Genomic DNA, 15,695 nt, shown 5'->3' on the forward strand with positions numbered 1-15,695 from the left:
GACCACTTTAAACACAATGAACAAACAAATAGATAAATAACCACTAAAACCCAAATTGAGTTGGATCGAAAATTCCCAACCAAACATTGAGTTGGATTTAGCACAGATTAGAGTCATTAGACACATTCTCAACTCTCAACAGAACTAAGATAACTATGGAAGCCTCGGCATAGATAGTTTATTGTGGACTAATTTGCTTTCTCAGTCCTTGTCGAGAAATGGAAAGAATTATCAAAACAGACACAAAGGAAAAGGAAACAAAAACGGGGGAACAATCCCACCTGACAGCTTACAATCTCCTCATTATTTCGGTGAACCATCAACTAGTATACAATATTGAGTTACAAAAGGGAGAGATCTTTATTTCTTGAAAAATAAAGAAAGCTTTTATTAGCATCAAATACCTTTATTTAAAGACGCTTGTATGACCTTGCTCTGAGTAAGTTCCCCTTCCAAGGCCTCAACTGGAACTTCACTGGGTCATTTAATCTAATTCTTTTCCAGCTGCTCTACTTTGTTGATTCTGAACCCCCTGGTCCTTACCTCCTCAGGCACTGTAGTATCTTTATAGTCAACTTTTTCCAGAATCCAACCCTTGTTTTGCACCACGCCTCCCACTTTGACCTGTTAATACAGGTAAACCATTTTTATCAAAAAGAATCGTACTAAGGGCTTTCCAACACGACTAGAGATCGGCTTTCACAAATATGTCTATGGTATATCAAGAGAGTTAAAGGTTATGTAATAAATTACAGCAGCGATAACAGCAGAATATGGAGGAGTTTTTTAACAAATAAAAAATAAATATAGAGAAAAACTGATCAGGAAAAGCAAGGAAATCAGGGATTGTGCAAATAACTAGGGAGTTATTTCTGAACTCCAGACATCCAGGTTGACAACAGAATTGGTAACATCCACACAAGGAAAAATTACAATATAGCTCAACATTCTTGAGAGGCCAAAAGGAAAAGGTGAAAAGGAAAACACTGAAAATTTCCAAAATGATCAATTTCTCCATCTATTTGCAGACTTCTTTTCCATGTATATTATATATTATCAGTTTTTCATGGCATACCTCAGCATCTTCAACAGAGTTGACAACAAGAGTTCCATCCAAGGAGAGATCCTCAAGAAAGATGTTACAGCCCTTAATAACCAAGGTAGACCTCTGAGAAATAGAGCAGCTTCCACTGATTTTTCTTTTAATCTCTGAAAATGTCAGTCCCCATATTGGCTTCCATGTGATTCGTGGCCACACTTCCACCTCTTGTCCATTGAAGACCTCCTGTACTGGATCATCTATTTGAACACCACCAGCCTAGCAGACCAAAAAAAAAACATAGACAACAAATGTTAAAATGTCAAAAAACTAATCTCTCTTTCTCTCTCTCTCTCTCTCTCTCAACACACACACACACACAGAGTGATGCACTCTAGATTTGCATTATCATTGAGGCAGCTAGCTTTGGACAACTGAACTCCATGAATAGAGGGGGCATCACTAATACTGGACCTTCATAGTCTTTACTCTGAAGTTCCAACTTGAGGGCACTCTAGATTTGCATTGCCACCAAGGCAGTTAGCTATGAACAACTGAACTCTATGAATACTGTGTATGTTTGTGTTGTGTGTCTGAGAGGCCTACGCACTCTAGATTTGCATTGTAACTGACTATGCATTCAACTGGAACCACTAATACAAGGAAAAGAGGATTTGCATTCTCAATGAGGTAGTTAGCTTTTGAGATTACTAGATGGAATCTAAATGTCAAATCATAATATAATAATCTCAGGTGGTGTTTGTTTTTTTACTTAATTCTAAATAGAACTTTAATGCTTAATAGTGTTAAGTATTAGGTTGTTTGTTTTTGTAGTATTTTATTTCTATTAAGTATTAAAAAGTAAGGAAAAAACATGTTACTTTTTCCATTTAAAAAAAGTCAAATATTTTGGTTTTTTCTATTCAACAAAAAGTTTATAATAAGTCATGAAAAAGTAGAAAAACAAACGATCTAAAGTCTAAAAACAAATTACTTTCAACAAAAAGCTAAAAAAACAAACACCATCTTAATTTCCGCCTAAATCACTGGTGCTATGGGAAAAAGACCAAAAAATGCCACTAAAGATTTCATTGAGAGAAAAAAAAAAAAAAAAATAGTGTTCAAGAATATAAATGAGGTAGAATGAAGAGTTGGCAAGATCTTGCATAGACCATATATGAACAAAAGTTGGCCCCAAGCCTCCCCTATTCAGAAGACAATGAAGTTGACATCTTCATACAGCCTGATGGCACTATCTTCCTTTCAAGTCTTTGATTCTTGTGACAAATGCATTAGGTAGAGAATAAAAACCTGAAATCAGTGATAATTATGTCCAACACTTCAAAGGAAATAAAAGAGATATAATTACCTTTCTGAGGATGAGGCTGTTTGCCCGATATATGGCCATTTCCCCAGAAGTTGCACTATGATATGGATTTCCCTTTGGTACCTTCAGTTAAATTCAAGTTAAGTTACTAGGAGTACAATAAAGTCTACAATCTGAGTTTGAAACATTAACGCCCAACTGAAGACGAATCTAAAAGGAAATAATTCACTAGAGTGTTAACCAACCAAGAGGCATTCCCGAACCAAAAACAGGATAAATCGCCAAAATGTTCCCATAGTCTTGAAACTATCCAGGAAGAGTTTTGGTCTCAATACTCATGATCATGAACAATTTTTAACTTAAGCATGTTAAAATTTGCCTACATATTGAAAAAATCATCTCACGTTATACATACACAAAATCTTCTATTATGGATGAAGAAAATGTCATAAGGGCAATCAGCAGCAAAAATCACTACATAACTAGACCACATCTAGCCAAAGAAGTAGCTTAGTGAGAGCCCCATACATCATGCATGGGCTCTTGAGCACCTTAGCTGAAAATATGGCAATAGTTTGGTAGTGCAGGGCCCAACAAAATATGCATCTAACTTAAACATGTTATCTGATTTGAAGAATTTTTTTCCATGATCTCAGAAAAATGATCCAGCCTTCACAATAACATTCTAAAGTAAAATGGTCAGACATAATCTGAAAACTCCTAATATTTTATGAGTATTTATATATATATAAGGTAAAGTCCATTTACTTTGAGTTTCTGTCTTTATTTTCAAATGCACATGAAAAATAAGGCCATATAGTGGAATTTGTTCAATCTTCCCAAAATATACAATTTATTAGATAGGAGCAATTAATGAGCATCCATGATGGTGAAATCTTTACCTTAGCAGCATCCTCAGGGTTGTTTTTCACAGGTGCATAAGCAAGCCATGTATCCATCACCTAAGCAGTCACATGATGGCAGTGACAGGAATTAGTTCCATGGCAAAAAGAGTGCCCGAATGACAGATGCTACCACACAACAGAGGGAAAAACTCTAGTGGTATAACATACAATAGATGGTCTCTGACTGGAGACATAAAGTCTCAAGTCCCAGGGACAAGAAACCTAGAATTTGAGTAGCTTTAAGAACTTACTGTAAATCCAACCCTTGCTGATGGAGGCAACGTTTTTGGATAGTCTTGCATCATACACTCTAATCGAGTTGAGGACTTAAATGAAGTTTTACTCGAATCTTTGTATCTGCAGTAAGATGGGAAGGCAGGGTGATCGCTAATGTAATTGAAAAGAAGAAAGATTTCCAAGATTTCTTTTACTCATATGATAGCATAAACTTGTGAGGTAAAAAAAATTCACACAGACAGCTAGCTTACTGTGTCTTGTTGGTGTTAAGAGGCAGAAATAGAATTAAAAATGAGCAAGCACAAACTGAATAGTCTTTTAGAGCACCCTTCATGAAATAAATTATGATTTGAATTCCTGAGGACATACTGCATCCTTTAATTATTAAAAAATATTTAGAACTAAACTAGCAACCATGTCTGGAAAACATTGATGTTATAAATTTATAACAGACTTGGGATAAAATTACACCTGGAACAAAACTTCATATTATTATTTAACTTAATAATTTATGCGGAATCCATGTTTTTCCAAGTCTATCACTGGATCAGATGCCCCTATCATGCCCATAAATTGATCAAAGATTATGGCCCTCCATCATATAGTACCCTAAAGTAGAAATTTATTTTAATTTTTTAACAAAATGAAATACAAGTTGGATCAAACACCTATAATAATTAATCAGTAGGCTTCTACCATGCATTGAACAATAAGACTTTTTACACTGCACATAATTGATGATGATTAAATCATTGAATTAAACGTATCATATTATCTTATTCACTGAGCCCAAGTTCCACTTTCTAATGAATCAAATCATGTTTTGGATCTAGAAAAGGAAAAAGGAAATCGTATTATAAATCAAAACAAAGAATTCAGCATATGGAGAAATTACTTCGGGTTAACAAACTCCTTTATGGCTCCTCCTGTTTTAGTGAGTTCCTTGATATAAGGACCAAGCTTCAAAATCAACTGCAAAAAATTGTATATGTAAAAGTCAAGCCCAAGATTGAAATATGTTCACTATATTACATTGTTACATTAGAAAAATTGGTGCACAAAAAGCATCTGAAGTCAATGATAGAAAAGATATTCAGAAGAGTGGAAGCTATTTGAGAAAGCCATGTAAGCTAGTAGGATTTCTAGTAGTTGTGCAAAAGAATAGATTTGATAGTGTTCCATCCGTTACACAAAACAGGGGCAGAAGACAAAAGGTATCACATCAACATGGTGGAATGCTTGCTATGCAAACTTTGATATAGACGATCCAACAGAAGTTTATCCCAATTTTTTTTAGTCAGTTAAAGTAATCCTTTTCTGTCATTACACATTGGTTCCTGTCACATCTTCTAAATCAAAAATATCAGATCTATGTCCGTATGTTTGGCATGACCTTCAACTTGCACCATATTACTCCCTACCAGATCTTTTTCATTTGTTGTAATAATGAAATTATCTATAATGTAAAATGGTCTGAAATCATTAAGATTGATGTTTCCTTTACAAAGAGAATCCCCAAGTGCGACCCAGCTTGTGGGCTCATGCAGCACTAAAAGCATGAACAACAGGTCCATGTTTGAACCTTGCTTTCTAGAGAGAGAAAGGAAGAGAGTAAAAAAATAGTAATTTAAAAAAATATGAGCAGATGTTTGAGAGAGCTGATAAAAAAGGGTCAAGCAATTTGTTTCAATATGTATCTTTACAAAAATAAAGAGATCAACTGATAAGTTCTGCCAGAGAATTACTTGGTTTATATTTCCAGGGAAAGGAGAGTATCCTGTCTCACAATTGATGTCACCGTCAGGATGTCCAGTTGCTCTTAGTAGAGGATCGAGCTGATTGTATTCCACATTGATCACCATTGTCCTCCCTGAAGTTGATTTTTTATTTTTTGTTTTTTTGCAAATGAGAAAGTAAGACTAAAATATAAACTATATTGTATTGTGCACATTGTAACACAATCATAACAGCGAATTTGTTACACATACATCCATTACATATGCATAGAACTAACATAACAGAGTTTTAGCAGACTGTAGATTTTAAACATCTTAAATGAAAGACAAACATCTATCTGGTGGAAACAACCTGTGCTCATCATAAATATAGCCCACTTGATTCTCAAAGACTTCCATTTTAAGCTATGAAGAGAAATAAGTAGTGTTCCTCAAAGAACTTTACATCTAAAGGTGAAAATAGAATCCCTATAGAGACAAAAAAGGGGACAGAAAATTTGAAAGACAAATATAAAAGACCTTGGTAATCTTTACCAGTAAAATAGTATCATTTTCGTGTCCCAGTTGTAGAATGTGCACTCTGGAGATAAAACTTTGTCTTATATGCCATAAAATTGAAAATTCGTCCAATTTTTCATACTTCAAATAAATTTATCAAGTTATTGATGCTACAGTGCATTATTTCATAAACAGGCAATGCCTGCTCTGAAGGACCAAGATACATAAGTAAAATGAAATACCATCAGCATGAGTAAGCTTGGTAATTCCTCCAATAGCTTCTTTTGCTTTGCGTGGAACAGCAAGAGAATTAACATCATATAGTTTGGAGGAGCTCACACCCAAAGCAGCTGGAATTGCCTTGAACATAGGTAGAAGTAAAAGGAAATAAGTATGTGTGATTTCATAACCCCCACCAGCATCTCCCCCGCACCCCCCACACACCCACAAAAAGGGAATGAACAAAAAAGAAGAAGAAAATGATACCTATTTAAAATTTGGAGGAAAAAATTAAGAAATAAATGAAGCCATGCAACAATGAAAACAACTAAACCTTGAACAGAAGTCCATTTGTATCTTGGAAAAACAGAACCCATCTCAAACCAGCATCATACCTAATAAAATGATGACAGTGAAGATCAAATCATGTTTCACATAAAAGCATATTATACAACATGATGGTTGTATCCACTATCCATTGTTGAATTTTCAAAAGGTATGTTTGAGAATCTAACTTCTAAAACAAATAGATGGCAAAAGAAGCTGCAACCAAATAAAAATGATCCAGATCATAATCCAATCACTACTTCTGATGGCAGCACTGGAAGTAAAGCTAGAAAATAGATAGTTTGCAGAGTAAACTAGTAGCATTTTTATTTCATTAAGAAAATGGTTCTCATTAAAGAAAACATAGATCAGAAGGTTTTTAAGTGTCTCAATCTCTACTCAGAGAAGCAACAACACACATGCACAGGATTACTTTCACAGACCTTATCTTGTACACAGAATAAGGTCTAGGCAATAAAAAGCAAAGTAAAGTCGGATAACACAAACAAACTTAAGATATTAGGTAGGATACAAGACATACCATATATTGAGAAGACCACTGGAATAAAGAAGTGAATGCACATCACCATGGCCATGAGGTTTTGTCTATCACAAAGAAGACCAGCAGAAAAGGAACAGGCATAAAAAGGAAATCTATGTTTAGAAATAATACAATAAAGCTACAAGTATTTGCCACTGAAAATGTGACCATGTTTAGTAACATATAAATATTTAACAGCCACCTGAATTCTGTATTTGCTTTTTGGGTCCACTGCAAGCCTGGCATCATTATCGTCTAAGCATGCAACTTTTTCCTGGAATAATTGGTAAAATTAAATACTTCATAATGATGTTGCTCTAATAAGACAGTGTAATATCCCATTACATACCTGCTTTAGAAGCTTTACTTGACTAGGTTCCATTCCAAAATAAGCATTTGATTCTAACAGTTCTATTGTGCGTGCATGTGTGTCATCTGACGTCATTATAACCAGTGGAATCTGATTTTGACATCCACCTACAAGTTTATAGCAACTTCATCAATTGAAAACTGAAAAAAAGGTCACAAACTTGGTAATACAAAACCAAGGGCCATAGGCAGAAAGTATATTCAGTCAAACTGTTTCAACCATGCCCAAATTGGGTCATTTCAGGCTTGCAAATTAATTCATGCAACAAGAAGTTATTAGAAGTTGGGGGACAAAACTAACTCTTAACTTGTGTTTTGGAGTGGATTTATCTGAGTTGCTTTTGAGGGCTTCCGAAAAAACCCATAACTTTGGATATTCTGTAGTAAAGCGATGCAAGGATGTGATAAGCTTGGGTTTTATCTATAAAATGTCTTGCTTACTTATAAAAAAAAAGAATAAAAAATGGATGTGATAAACTTGAGGAAAAAGTGACAAGATGAATAGTGTGTTCTCTAACCACCAAGTTTTGTCTTAGCTATTGAAGCAGAAACCCTTTTTGTTGGAATGGTTGATTGTGGTATCCTCAGGATATGATTGTAGCCTGCAAGAGGAGGGAGACTCATCAGTTGCTCTCTTTGTGGGTGTGTCTCAAGAGCTCAAGAGGCTAGCAATACCGCTTCACTTGTCTGGTATTTTTCCCTTCCTCCTCTAAGTGATCCTTTCATGCACAGGGATTATGTTCAGCTTTATGTTCTTTCAGTAGGGGCCCTCTGTTGGGTATTTGTAAACCATTTTATTTAAGACTCTCTTCACGTGTATCTGGTTCAAAGAATAGTTTGTCCTTATTTCTATTTATTTCTATCTTACTAATACGATTCTCCAATTTCCTATTCAAGAATGGGAGGGAGGGAGACCGTAGAGTGTTTTGATGGAAGGCACCTAAGCCACATATGTATATACTGCCTTTCAGTGTAACCTTCCCAAATTTCCATGGTATTTGGAGTTTAAAAGACATGGAATTTTCTCAGAAAGAAAAAGAAAGGAGACCTAAGTTTCATTCAGTTAGGAAAAGATTTTCACTACCAAGGAGGGTGATGAGCTTAACTATAAAACCTTGGCCTCAATAAAATGAGCCTATTTGGAGAGAGCACCTGGAAAACTTAGGGATAACAGTGGCAATTTATGGCATTTAAGTTAATGTTCCTAAGTATGGCTCCTCTTTACTGTGGTAAAACTCTTTGGAAGAGATAACCCCTTCTGGTTTTGGTCTACAGAACAGGATTAAGTAGGCATGCAGAAGTTCCATAGAGGATTTGTATTCCGTAAGTTTGGGCAGCTGGATGAGTTTTCAGTAGGACTACTAATGCACTGAGAATTTTTTTCATTGCTTGGCCCCAATTTGTTTTTTGTTGGGGTTAATGAATCGGAATTGGTTCAAGATACAAAGCAAATTTCTAAAGCATTGAATTTGCTTTCAGTTGCAGTTGCAGACCCTTAACATTGAATTAAGCTTTGATTAGATGCAGAAACTTTTGGGTTGTCGTTAAGTACTATTTTATCAAATAGGCCAGAATAGATTCTGGAGTCCAAGTCCAAACTTATCTCATTTGAAAAGGCAGCTGCTTTTCCCAGAAAAATGACTTAGCATCCTTTGGGGCTTTCAAAAAAGGCCCTCAGGAACTCCCGTATTTTTTATAAAACCAAAACACAAGACTGTTTATTTTCAAAAACCTGGATTTTTCCAAACCATTGCATGATGAGCAGTTAAAACCTTGTATTATCATCTATATTTATCTTCACCGAATCACAGCTTCAAATTCCTTGGGCCAAGGCAGTTCTTGAGTCCTTGAAATGAAATGGGTGTTCTAGGATGGAAGCTTTTAAAGATAAATCACTTTGCTCTTATCATAACATATAGAAGGAAAGAGATATAAGAATTTTTGAGAGTTTGAATGCCCCCTTAGAGATGAAATCACATTCTGTGTTTCCTTTGTGACATCTTAATGTTTCATGTGGAGGATTTTTGGATCCAGTGTATTGAGTTTAAAGACAATTGGTTTGAATATTATGTATGCCTGATCTATAATTTTTCTTTTTATTTTTTGCTTTGACACTTTCTAAACATAGAATGGTATTTTAAGCATCAAGATGACATTCTAACCATTTTCTAAACAAATTAAATAATGACAAATCGTTGCAATATATTATTCTCTTCTAGTAAAGAGGAAAATAAAAAATATAGAAGGGTACTTTAAACTTGAAGGCAACATGCTAAAAACTTTCTCAGCATATCAAATAATGATAAGCTTTTAGTAGGGACAAACCTTGTACCAGCCGACAGCTAGCATCTTGAAGAGCTAGAATAGACTCGATATAATTTTGTAAGAAACATGTCCCCATAGTGGTCTCTGATGGAAGAGCTAACTGCAAGTTGCCAAAAAAATTTACAAAATAATACATAGCAAATAAAAGGAGAATCTGTAAGAAGGATATAACTGGTTTTATCTTATGGATCATTGAGTCAAGAAACATGTCAATAAAATGAACAAGGATTTAAAAGTGTAACAAGATAATGGTTTGTTGTTGAAAAGTTGATGGGACCATTAAGGATAATATGAGAAAATAGCCACCAACATCTCTTATCCAGATGTATTGAAAACCAGTGCCGACTGTAGTAAAAAGAGATTTAGTTCAAGTTCAAAGGACTTCAAAGACGAGCAAGATAAGAAGGGCAAGGATTTCAATTAAGAAAAAGAAGGTGGTATATATTCTTCACAGAAAATATGAACCTGGATCACTACCAAAGAATCAAAAGCTCATATGTGATGATGTGCCTTTACCTTAATTCCATTATATCCAAGACGCTCCCCAAGGCCACCTGCAACCAGAACAAATACAGCATTCCGTGCTTCTCTGATGCCTAGTTCCTCAAAATTGACGAAGTTATCATCACCATAAGTTAGAACCTCTCCTGTTGGGACCTGCAAATATGTTCACACAGAAACCAATTTCTCATTTTTGAGGTACACTGCCAACCCTGAGTAGGCTCAGAAAGTCTCATCAAGATTTGTATTTGATGTGGTTGTTCACCAAGATTAAGTGATTTTCAATGATGCTACAAACTTGCATTGGTAAGTTAGTAAATTTCCCAATTTCCATACCATGAACCTTAAACTCAAACAGCTCCACTAGATAATTATATATCCATCTTATCTTTCTATTTGAAACTCATAAAGCTTGAAAATAGACCTTTCCACAAATCCAACAAATTCAGAAAAGTGAAGTTGTATACAGTCATCTTAGACACCAAATTAACCAGATTGGTAGGTAACACTTAAACAGAAGGCTACTCCTCTCCTTGTCAAGAGAGTTTCCAACCACCCTTGAAAGCCATCCTAAACTTTGAAGCTTAGAAATAAAGATACATCAAATGCTATTCCAATAGCTGTAAACTTAGATATCTGCATTCTGATATGTAGATCAAGGCCCCATGGAATATTTCTCCTTTGATTGAGAAGTTACCCATCACTTTCTCTTGACAATTAATTAGTCAAATATAAAATTAACCAGTATATATGGTATATTTTTCTCCAATTATTGTATTGCTCTTCCTACTAAAGCCATAAGTTGCCTCCACACAATAAAGTACTTCTACATTTGTTAAACTACATGATATGCATTGTGGCTTGTGGACCCAAAAAAAAGGCTACAGTGTCATGCTACAACATGTAGCACAGTGATTTTGCAACAGTATGTGCTACAATGATTTTGCTACAGTCATCTGCTACAGTACTACAGTCTACACCACAATTATTTTGCTACGGTGAGCTCCAGTACTAGTACCTATGTGATTGGTTGTGTTTTGTGATGCAAGTATGTGTTAGTGCCAAAAGTTTCCTAACATCCCTTTGTTTCAATTTTAAGAGCAATAGTTCCCATTTTAAGTGCAAGTATGACGTCTAGAAGTGATCATAAATCTGGAGATAGTGTTAGAGACTTAGAGTTCATATTACTTCAATAAAGCTAAAGGGACCTAATTATTTATTATAGGCTGAAGTTGTGAGAGTGTAGATGCAAGCACAGGGAAAACTAAAACATCCCCTAGAAGATACTCATCCCCAAGAATCTAAAAGTTTTGATGAATGGCAACAAGATGACTTCATGATAATAACATGGCATTAGAGCCTTGTTTGGCAGGAGGTCTGTGTTTGAGCCTCATCACAAAAATATTTATATCCCCAATTTATTGAGCTTACATGCAAGCCCAAAAAAGTTTAATAGTGGTCGTTTCCCTACGTATCTATGTGTCTCTCCATGTATGAGTATAAGGCTGCAAGTGATGAAAGGTGTTAAAGAGCATTATATACATTGTGGACCCAAATCTTATAAGTTTAAGCTTTTAGGAAAATTGGTTATCTAACACATCTAATCTAATGATTCTCAACATCAACAACTTGCAGCAATCAAAGTACCAAATAATCAATAGATAGGCTAAGATAAACCCTAGACAAAACATAGAGGCAACAAAAGGCATCCAGATATGAGTAGTCTTGGGGCCAGGTCCATGAGAATGCACATGAAGAGCGGCCTAGACATCCCACAAAAAGCAATTGGTCAGGCTGAAGTTTGGGTTAAAATAGTTAAGAATGATGTCCAGTCGTCTCAATGATCACCAGTTGCCAAGAAATCACAATTTGATTTACCATGCATCTATGCAGAAAGTAATAATTCCATGACAAACTCGAACAAAATATGTAGCTTGTTTTAATTCAATTCTTAAAACTATAGCAAAGCATAAGCTCTAGAACATTAAATGCTTAAAAGAAACAAGAGTGATTTAGAGTGAGAAACTTATGGGACTAAAGATTGACCAAATTCAAAAGCCTAAATATGTTTAGGGAATTATTACATATTTTTCTTTTTGAGTCTATATGTGTTACAGAGTTATTAGTTTTGACATTATTATTTTTTCCCCTCTGAGTTAGAATAGGTTTTGGAAATTACTTGTTTTGGAGATTATGATGTTTTTTTGTCTTCTAAGTCTGAATAAATTTAGTAGATTACCAATTAACTGATTTACATTTATTGGTAATTTTGATCAAAATTGGTAATTCCAATCATTTTTAAGTTTAATATAATTCTGAGAATTTGGTTTTTAGGTACTAATAAATTCCTAATTGAAATTGGGCATATTTTATTAGAGAATGTGTATTTCTCATTGCCTACTGGTCTTCATATTCCTTAAATGCCATAGTCCTTGTTCTTAGAGGCATGATAAATCAAAAAGTCTCATGCAACTTTGTCCCAACTTGTACATGTCAGCAATACTTTTCTCCTGCCCAAGTATGCATAAACAAGTGTGGATGCACTCTTATACAAAACAAAAATGAGTAACAGAGCTATGGATTCAAGCACATCGGTTATATTTGTTATTATAAAATTAAATTTCAACGCATACTAATGTACTCAATCAACAAAAATAATTTTTTTTTTTTTTTAAGTTCTCAATCAACAAAAATAATGCATTTATCTGATCTTTTAAAAAGGAAAGAAAATGAAATGTGCAATATAAAACTACAAGGCATGAACCCCATTGCTGCTAAAGATATGTGCCTACACATGAGAAAATTTAGAATCAGCAGGAAACCTTTATATAAAGAAAGGGCAGACTAGCTTGTCTGATGATATTCCTATGTGCATAAAAAACAATGATGGAAATAAGAAATCACAATGAAAGCACTAAAGAAAATACTAGGAATATCAGATCAAGCTTGGAAGTAAAATGTACAGAAATAACAAGATTGGATAATTCCAGGTCAATGTTATTGGCTCCAGCAAATCATTTATTCCCAGATTAAGGTGTGCCATCATAAGAAATAAGCTTCATATTAGAAACCAGGTACCAAAGGCATTTACATCCAAAATGATGAAACTCAAGGTCTGCATAAGTATTTCAGCAAGGTAAAACAGTTTGGTGCATTTACTATTTCCTACAAAATTAACCACAGGAAGAAAAGACAGGTATTTGATGCCAATTTCTATTGAACACCACATGGTTTTAAGTCAAGATTCATAGTTTCCTGAACATGGAAATCCCTTCACTTACAGAAGGTGTAAAGCCATCAAATGGGTTCTTTCCGGCCTTTGAATCTGCTAAGAGTTCTCTTGCTGTTTTAATATATGATGTCAAACCTCCTGGATAGCTAGCATTAAGTCGAGCCACCTGGAAGAAACCGCTAAATTACGTGAAATTTTTTCAAAATATAAATTTTATGAGTAGAAGAATAAATAATAAGATTTTTGCTTTAATGTGAACCTAATAACAATGGCACACCAAATAGGTGAATGTCAGAAAACCAATAAAAGAATTTCAGGGGAAAAACAGTACCCACAGGAATTTAAAACTTAAAAAGTAAATGAAGATACTTCATAACAAATGCTGGCACAACACATTAAATCTACAAGCCATAAAATTAAATATAGCTTAAGATAATAGAAATGTCACCTGTTCTTGTGTCTTTTTTATTTTGGGTTGTGAATCCTAGTGGATTTTGCAAAAATCTGTTCTTTTATCATTTTGTATCTAAAGGAGTAATGTTCAGAAATTATACATAATGGGTTATAAGAAAAGATTGCCACATAATTACAGCATCTTTTTCTACTCATCATATTCCTATGCTGCTTTATGTGTGTCAATTTCAACTTTTGACCCAAAGCATGCCCACTCGTATCATGGGCATGGATGATCTTTGAGAAAGTGAGCACCTAAGGCATAATTGCTAAATTAAATGATGAACCCTATTAAATATTGAACCTGCAGTCGATTAAAATTGATGAATAGGCTTGACAACTTTTGGAGAGATCAATTTACCACAACCTTAAAATAATCATCCATATTTTTACCATTAAATTTGATGTATGTTAGGAATTCTACAGATCATAGTTCCCCTACACCAACCCCCTTTATTCTTCTCAACCCCTTTCTGTTCATCCTGATGTTTTTGTCATATGTTCTTAGCACCCAATCTATCAATCTTCCTAACTTAATCCGTGCTATGTTTAGTTGCCAATAAACCAGAAAAGTTACAAAAAAAAAAAAAAGAACATAGCCAAATAATATAAAGTTCCTGCAGTGCAGATTTGAGTAAAAAGGATTAATTAAAATTTTCTATTTTCCATTAACAAAATGGCAGAAAATTAAAAACTCCGAATTTCTTTGACCCGGTTCTCCTGTAAACAGATCTATAAGCAACCAGCACACCGAAATTCCGAAACTTTCCACATAAAAAAAGAATTAAGAAAAAAAATACCTGTTCAAAGAAACCTCTCTTTTCTTCATCCTCAACACCGGGCTCCGCCCAGCTTTGAAACAAATGACTCTGCCCGGCCTCCACCAACATCCTCGCAAGCTTAATCTGCCACAACAATCACAATCAAAACCATCATCCCAAAAAGAAATAAAACACCACCAAAATCTTTAAAAAATTTGATCATAAACCTGGTCAGGGGAGAGAATGGAGAGATTCTTGTGCAAATTTGGAACAGAAAAAATCGATTCTCCATTTATGTCGAGCTTCGACAACTTCTCTGTGGTCGATCCGACCACGGACGCCATTCTGTCCTGTCTCCTGCGAAAACCTGATCCAGAAAGAAAGTGAAGCGAGAGCAGAAAGATTGGAAATGGAGTTGGCGTTTCGCTCGATTGGGAATTGGAAATAAACCATTGGCTTTATAGGCGGTAAATGGTTGGTTCTTGATTCCGTGCGAGATTTGAATTTTTTTATTTTTTAATTAAAAAAAAAATTAAAACCTCTCTATCTGATTTTCAAAAGCGATGAAGTCGTAAAAGTTAAGAATCATTAATATCTTTTTCAATGGTAAAATGTCTATAAGGTAAGACTTTTACTTCTTCCCAAAAATGGTCACGTATATGTTTTTCTAAGGTAATAAAATCGTAAAAGTTAGATTGTGTTTGACTTTTTTACTAATATTTAGATTAAAAATAAATGAAATATTTAAAAAAACAAATAATCTAAAATCTTTAAAAAATATATTTTTAATAAAAAATTTTAAAAAACAACATCAACTTATATCATTGATATATTTGAAAACATCTAATAAAAAGTCCAACAAAAATAAAATTATAAGCTAAAAACACTTTTACAAATCAAAAGGGCGGGTGTACCAATACGTGGGGTCCATAAAGAACCATATAACATGAATTGATGGCATGATTGACTATCATCACAAAATCGGTTAAACCAAGACAACCAAAACTTCAATTTTGGGTTCACAATGATGTTTTCTTTTTGTTGGCACCATTCTTTTACACCTACTCCACATTCATATGATTGGCTCACTGATTCATCAACCAATTTTGAGTACACTCAAAGAATTGCCCTTTGGCTGTTGTTACTTGAAAATCCTTTTCTCTCCCAATAACCCACGTTCTCAATAATTGAATAACGAGTTGCTGCCCATTATGGGTGGTGTTCT

At 34.5% G+C, this 15,695-nt stretch overlaps 1 protein-coding gene across 1 annotated transcript; it reads right to left on the reverse strand.

Moving 5' to 3' along the window:
• Positions 1 to 37: 37 nt before the first annotated feature.
• On the reverse strand, positions 38 to 14,917 carry LOC117906610 (UDP-sugar pyrophosphorylase). The gene is made up of 17 exons (XM_034819711.1): positions 14,698 to 14,917; positions 14,510 to 14,614; positions 13,306 to 13,422; positions 10,040 to 10,180; positions 9,524 to 9,623; positions 7,179 to 7,306; positions 7,032 to 7,103; positions 6,830 to 6,894; positions 6,296 to 6,356; positions 5,985 to 6,102; positions 5,254 to 5,378; positions 4,404 to 4,480; positions 3,523 to 3,628; positions 3,269 to 3,328; positions 2,409 to 2,489; positions 1,076 to 1,318; positions 38 to 624 (listed from the first exon to the last, which is right to left on the reverse strand). Exons 1-17 carry the CDS (start codon positions 14,812 to 14,814, stop codon positions 490 to 492), a joined length of 1,851 nt encoding a protein of 616 aa, XP_034675602.1. The 5' UTR covers positions 14,815 to 14,917; the 3' UTR covers positions 38 to 489.
• Positions 14,918 to 15,695: the final 778 nt, after the last annotated feature.

The sequence above is a fragment of the Vitis riparia genome, chromosome 18, assembly GCF_004353265.1.
Source record: "Vitis riparia cultivar Riparia Gloire de Montpellier isolate 1030 chromosome 18, EGFV_Vit.rip_1.0, whole genome shotgun sequence".
In the NCBI taxonomy this organism is placed as follows: domain Eukaryota; kingdom Viridiplantae; phylum Streptophyta; class Magnoliopsida; order Vitales; family Vitaceae; genus Vitis; species Vitis riparia.